General features: G+C 40.4%; 1 protein-coding gene across 1 annotated transcript in view; it reads right to left on the reverse strand.

Moving 5' to 3' along the window:
• Positions 1-587: 587 nt before the first annotated feature.
• GCNT1 (glucosaminyl (N-acetyl) transferase 1, core 2) overlaps positions 588-7,002 on the reverse strand; it is a 12,579-nt gene continuing 6,164 nt past the window's right edge. Inside the window, exons 2-3 of the mRNA XM_019517432.1 lie at positions 2,554-2,704; positions 588-2,016 (exon numbers count right to left, since the gene is read on the reverse strand). Of these exons, the coding sequence (XP_019372977.1) occupies positions 607-1,884 (1,278 nt within the window). The 5' untranslated portion in view covers positions 1,885-2,016; positions 2,554-2,704 and the 3' untranslated portion in view covers positions 588-606. The remainder of the gene's footprint in view (positions 2,017-2,553; positions 2,705-7,002) is intronic.

Below are 7,002 nucleotides of genomic sequence, written 5' to 3' on the forward strand. Positions count from 1 at the left end.
TAGAGCGCAAAAAGAACTGTGAAGAATAGATTTCTTATTCATTCTCATTTCAAATTCAGTATGAATCTTAGTTATTTATATTCAAGGAATATATAGCTTTTTTTCCCTGCAAATACTGCTGCATACAGTACTTCTACTACTCACCATTTGACTTAATTACCAAACTCTGGTTTTAGTCTTAAGAAAAGAGAAGGGGGGTGGAATCAATCAGGTGCTAGTCTCAGAAGTCATGGAGTAGCAAAATTTTTTTTTTAGCATTCAGATAAAATATTTGTAGATATATACAGATATTTAAAAAAAAAGCATGACTGACAGAAAACAATAAGGAAATGTTACCTACAAACCACTGGACCACCCAAAGTTTCTTTGTCCTAAATATGTACTTTGGAGCTTCAGCCCCCTCCAGTAGCATCTGCAGTATAAATATTCATAGGGAAAGATGGGCCAGTATAACCTCTTGTATGCACCACCCAGTAGAGTTTCTGAAGCTCATGCCAGAGTGATAAGTAAGGTACAACATCAGTCGATCCTCATTACATACACTGATATGCAGATAAAAGTATCATCAATACAAGACATTCATCATACCAAGCACAAAGTACCATTTTAATTTTTATGTTGATACAGAGCTTTGTCTCTCAAATATTCTTCTAAACACTGAATCGCAAAAGGGTCAACATCCGTATCAAATTTGTTAGCAAAGAAGTGGTGTTTCCACAACATCCCATTCAAATCTCCCACCCCAAACACACACACAGAACGGACATGAATTCCATGGCATGGTGGATAGGGAGCACCATTAAATACATCCCCTTCAAAGTACTGCCACTTCACAAATCTGGCAAGGGCATTCATATCAGAAACATCATACTTATTGCTGGAAGAAACTGCACCTGGAACTTCTGGGATTCTTTGAATGGTAGCCCACAAGTATTCATCAGGGCTATACGTATCTTTAGCCCATTCAATAAATTTAAGGATTTTGCTGTTTTCTAACACATATTCTACAAATCTCCTACTAACAACAAAATAGGCACTGCCAGAAAAAATTGGTGTACTAAGAGGTGGTAGTTTTTTGTCTACACCCATGTTTTTCAGCTTTCCATCAACAATTTCATAATGTTTTTTCCATCGTACTTCTTTGTTTGGAGGCATTTTCTCAGTTTCTAAACTGTTTTCACCTTTTAAGGCTTTCAGTTTCTCCACAATTTCCTCATTGGTTTTAATGGGAAAGTCCATGCCACAAAGATTTATCAAATATTTCCATTTTGTATTCCTCCTGTAGAGGTCTTTCATGCAGTTAAGGTCTGCTTGTACCCTGCTCCATGATGCATACACCACACTTTCCATTTGGCTGGCAATAAAGACATTATCAAAACATGATGCAATTCCCTTCACTGCAGCCAGATAAGATTCTGGAGACTTTTTGTCCACATGAATGCAGTAGTAATTCTGAGGAGTATAGATTGACCTTAGAAGTCTCTCAAACATATCAATTTTGTGATAAACCACAATTGAATAGGCAATAGGAAATTCAGCTTCTTCTTTGCTGAGGGGTTCCATAATATACCTCCGCATCCTGATGAAAGAAGTGCAATCTGTTGTTATATTAATATAATCATTTGCTGTCAACTTATGGCGTTGTTTAAATGACACAGATAACATCTCAAGCTTTACTTTTTGAATTTCCTCTGTATCACCATGCAGTATCTTGGTGCAGTTAATATGGCTGGCAGGGTCTTCACCAGTCAGGTACAAATGTCTGCGATTTAAGTGGTCTGGCTTCTGGTTGATTTTTAGAACAGAAAATACTAAGAAAGAAAGAATTAGCACCAGAAGGAGAAGCCTAAGACTCTGACACTGACGGAGTTTTCTTTTCAGCATTTCAAACACCAGATTACTTCTCTTTGCTGAATAATTTTCTCCGGATACTTGATCTCATACTTCAGCAAATCATTAATTTGCATTCCTTGAAAGTCTGCTGTGTTTGCATCTTGGGAAACTGAAGGAAAAACCCTAAAAAGACAGAAGAGAAATAGAAGTAATCTTTCAGACATTTTAAAAGTAGCTGAAGTAAGTTAATTTAAACATCTTTGTTACATACTAATGAACAGTCCGAGTGGGGAAAAAAGGGATTCTTGAAATTATAGAAGGCATATTAAATAAAGCTTGTCAAAGTTTAGACTGGTGAAAAATTAAATGAAAATAGTCAACTTCTCATGCATGTGTTCTCCAATTTTGTGACCAGCTCTAGTACTGCACCCCCAAATTTAAAATGTTAGTTAATGAACATGCAACCTTTCCTGCTATGTTAGTGAATGATTTTAGTAACATTTATCTAGGTAATCAGCCACTAAAACTGTTGAATTCCTTTAAAATTATTACCACTTTAAAACAAAATATGAAGATCTTTTGTAGAGATGGCTCATTCAGCTCTGAACAAGTAATTCAGCTAACCAACCAGTAATGCAGAGTTTTGCATCATTCATTCTGGAAAATGCAATGTGTTCAAGGCTAGTAACTTTTAAAAGTTTTGTTCGCATTTTAATTTACCATGCTTATTTTCTGGAGACTATTTCACACTTCACCCTCATTTGTAACATGGCCCATATGTAGATTCAGCATTTCCTTCTTGTGACATACACCTTTAAACATCCTGAAAGGGGAGGATGGATGTGTCCCTAGGCGATCAGTCAGGAAAAATCTGAAAAATAGGAACAAATACTTTAGATGACTACCATGCTAGCTGTCAGAAAACTCGTGTAAAAAGCTCTCAGACTGAAATGTTATTGTTATCTTTACAGCTCTGTTCTGGAGAATTATTTAAATTGCACCTTTACAAAGATGCTCCATTACCCCTGTATATGTAAAACAACTCCAGTCACTTGATATCAACAGCCAGGTACCGGACAAATCCAGAGCACCAGTGTGGTGCCTTTTCTAATTCAGAGATTAGAATAGCTTGCATGTCTCTTAAGGATTCCTGTAGTAGAACTTTAATGAAAATATCTGGTAAACTAGGTGCAAAATAAATGAAATATTAAGTTATAAACTCAATACACAAAAATAGAAATCTTCGCAGGTACTTCATATGCAATGTGCTGAAGCTATTAGGCCTATTAACCCTTAAAAATTCATAAGATTAAATAAGTTAGCATCTCCATTTCAACATTTTCCACCAAAAAAACCTTTCCTATCACAGCATAATGGTTGGGACAGACATTCAAGAAGCCTGAACCTGAATTGATTCAATCTTTGCAGGTTAGTCTAACCTGGCTAGGCTAAATCAGTTTTGTAACCAGACAGACACCGCAGAAATGCAGGCACATGCCTGCAGTGGCTCAGGCTAGAAGCCAGGGGGTGCTAGAGCAGCCCTCCCTTCCCTTGCACATCACTGAGCTGAGGGGGATGTGGCCAGGCTCCAGCAGGATGTTCTGATTAACCCAGCAGCTAACAGTGTTTATCACCCTGACTCACTGTTTATCACCCCATTAAGAAAACAGACAGACATTACCAGCTACGGGTTGATTTGCTGCATGGACCATAGCCAGTATGTAGTCTGCTAGCTAATACACAGACACCTCCTTATCAAGGCAAAGGGGAGAGGAAATTCCTGATTAGCAGGGAGTGGTGAGGTGGAGAGGGAGCTGCAGCCAGGGAGCAGAGGGGAGGGGCCAGCCCTGCTGTAGAGCAGAGCGTCTCACCCAGCCCAGAGAGCATGCCAGGATGCTAGGGGAGTCCGATTCACTTTAAACCAGCAAGGGGTCTGGGACAGACATTGCATAAACCGGTTCGAGCCAAATCCGTTGTCTGACACTACATTCAACCAGGTCTCTCTCAAACTAGTTTCAGCCATTTTCAAAATGGTTTATGTGCACTGAACCTCTGTTCTGTTACAGGTTTAAAGCAGTTCCTGATCACTGAAACCAGTTTGTGTGTAATGTCTGTCCCTAGCCAAAGTGAGCCTGTAGATAGGTAGGCAGAGTTAGGAGATGTCTGAAGAAGGCTATGCCTAAGAGGGTTTGCCAAAATGTTTTAGAATCTTGATCAAGACAAGCTTTTTAAAATATAATCAAGAAGGGGGTTCCATACATGAGATGCAACTATTTAGACACAACAATTTTGCTTTTAAATGCATTAAATAACAGCACAGATTTTAATGTCTGGGGTTCCAAACAGAATGCTTTATTTCTTAAAGTGATGAGAAAGAAAGATACCCTTATGGGACGTGTCTCAACTAGCATGCATGTGCAAGGGTGCACATTTCCTGTGGGACAAACAGCAGTGGCACATATTTGTGCCACTGCTATTTATCCCCAGGCACATCCCTGCACATGCATTCTGGCACATGGCAAAGTAACCCAGGTAGGGTAGGAGAGGTTGGGTCAAGCAGCCGGGTGGGGTTCTGGGAGCCTCCCAGGGCAGCAACTGCACTGAGCCAGCTGCTCAGAGTCTGGTCCGCAGTCAGAGTGCAACTCTCCCTGGCCTGGCTCCCTTTCTGGTGACGCATGCTGCTGCTGTGTGCACCATGCTGCTCTATTCACAAAAACCACTGTGCTGCAAATTAACAGTGTGGCAAACAGGTGCACATGTGCTGCATGTGGCTTGCAACATCTCAAACTGCTTTGAGGCACCACAAGCCACAGGGCACACTGACTGCGACATGCTCACGGAGTCCACAGTTCTCTCTGACACCGTGTTAGTATCACTTTTTATCTAGAAGCAACAGCCCTGAAAGATTTTACTAACTCAATACTATTCCAGGGCTTTCTAAAAGATAAATAAATCCTTACGTAATTGGGGTTACATTTATATTGCTCTTACAAATGGTCTGAAAGAACTCACTATTTACTACTACAGCTGGTCCATCAAGTGTTTTCAGGGACCTTTTGCTCTTTGTTTCGTTAGTCTTCCTCCCCAGAGACATGGAGCAATGCCTCTGCTCTCCTCCCCTTTGCACCCCTCTCCCACCATTTCCCTTCCCCTGGAAAGGAGGCAGAGAGGTTGAAGAGGATGAAAATAAAACATAAAACAAATGCCCCCTTTGAAAAAAATTTCAAGTTGACTAAAAAAAGAAGCTGTTTTTGAAAATGTATTAGGTCTAAATTTCTCCCCCTAATTTTTAATGAATAACTTAAAACACCATCAAGTCTGGAAAATTGTATCAAAGTCAAGAAGAGTTTTATACAGCCTCGTTAACCATGAGTTGTTAGCTTGTATGCTAATATTAAGTCTTCAGCTCAAGTTTCTCAATCTGTGTCTGATGCTTTGCAATAACAATGACACTTCAACCAGTCTCAAAGAGAGATGCATGATCGTTGTAGCCGAGATCAGAATTCTTTCAAAGTTTTTAGAATGGACCAGACATTTATGAAGCCACTCAGTGTACTCTGGCCAGTTGTTTCATGCCTAGTTGTTTCTGTGTGGCATTGTCAACAATTAAATTGGATGGTAAGAAAAAAAAACTGGAGTGATAACAAAACAATCACAGGATGGGGAAAGGAGGCAGTTGATAGTGATACAAAATAGAGGAAGAATAACTAAGCAGACTTTAGGTTCACCTGGTTTACTTGAAAGCCAAACATTCTGTGTGTCTGAGGAAAGAATTTCAATTAACCAGTATTGTGGGAAGGTACAGGACACAAATGAATCCTGTTTCAGACAGTCAGCAGGAAAAAGCTTTGGCCAGAGGTTGAGAAGATTGATTTCCCTTTTTTAGCCCTCTGTTTTTCAAAAGATATAGACAGTTTAAAAAAGTAAGGATGATGCTTTGAATTAAACATAGGTATTTTTGACATCAGGACAAAACACGTGTACGTGAGTTCGACACATGCAGGGCAGTGTGTTAATCACAAAGGCTGCTGACAGACTGGGGCGGGGCAAAAAAGCAGAGCTTTAACCGGAATAGGAATTGCATCAGAATCTGTATAGCTCATGCTTCTGTGGGGCTTTTTGGCATTTTAGCTGGTCACTGATTCAATCAGCTATTAGATAAAAGCACCAAAGAGGCCTGCTGAAGCACACGAGCAATATAGACACAGGAGAGCCGAGTCAAACTGATGCAATTCTTCTTCTGGGCATATGTTGCGCTCAGTGTGGGGGTGCACTGAACAGAAAGTAAAGCATTCTACCAATATGTCTGTAAGAACCCAAAAGTATGGCTTTTAGTAATGATGTAATGCAGTGTTTTTCAACTATTTCAGACTTAAGGCACCCCTCCATAACTTCTGTGAACTGAATGGCGCCCAGTTTCAAAAACTAATTTATATATTACCATGATTACCACCTTGCAGAGGGGCTGAGTAGTGGGGGTAGGGGTGGGGGACTGACCAGGCAGAAACAAGCCTGAGCCTGCCCTTTATCTGCTCATCTCCTTGTTCCTGGAGGCACCTTTCAAAGTATCTGACTGCATCTATGGATGCCACCATACCCTGGTTGAGAACCACTGATGTCATACATAATCTATGATATAACTGAACAAATGCAGCCCTGCAACACCAAATCAAGTGTCTTTCCTTTCTTTCTTCTCATGTAAAATTCTCAGTGGTTTTATTTAGTAGGGTTCTGTTTTGCCAGCATATCTGAATTGCACATCAAAGAACCAGACATTTGAGGGGCCAGTGCCATGCTATATGCCAACTGAAATGTTCCATCATCCTCCCAGAAAAAAACCCCCCCAGACCCACAAGTCAGTCAGCCCACTGTACTGTGTGCAGGCACAGTGGCTGTGCAGTTGAGGTATCTCTGGATCCATACTGAAACAAGAGTTTGAGCACAGCTCCAGATTTCTACTGGCTGCTTCCAATCAAAACAATCTGTAAACTGTTGCCTAGGTAAAATAATATGGCATAATGAAGCACTATGGGGAGGTACCAAGGCTAGCTCCAAATCAACCAGTCTGAGTACCAAAAGAAGTCCATCTGGGTTTAGTGCAGTACTTTCCCTGGGCTAATATAATTTCAGCAGGGCTAAGGGTGAGATTACACATTTAAGAGAGCAGGT

Source organism: Gavialis gangeticus, unplaced genomic scaffold (genome assembly GCF_001723915.1).
Source record: "Gavialis gangeticus isolate Ggan-Ray unplaced genomic scaffold, GavGan_comp1, whole genome shotgun sequence".
NCBI lineage: Eukaryota > Metazoa > Chordata > Crocodylia > Gavialidae > Gavialis > Gavialis gangeticus.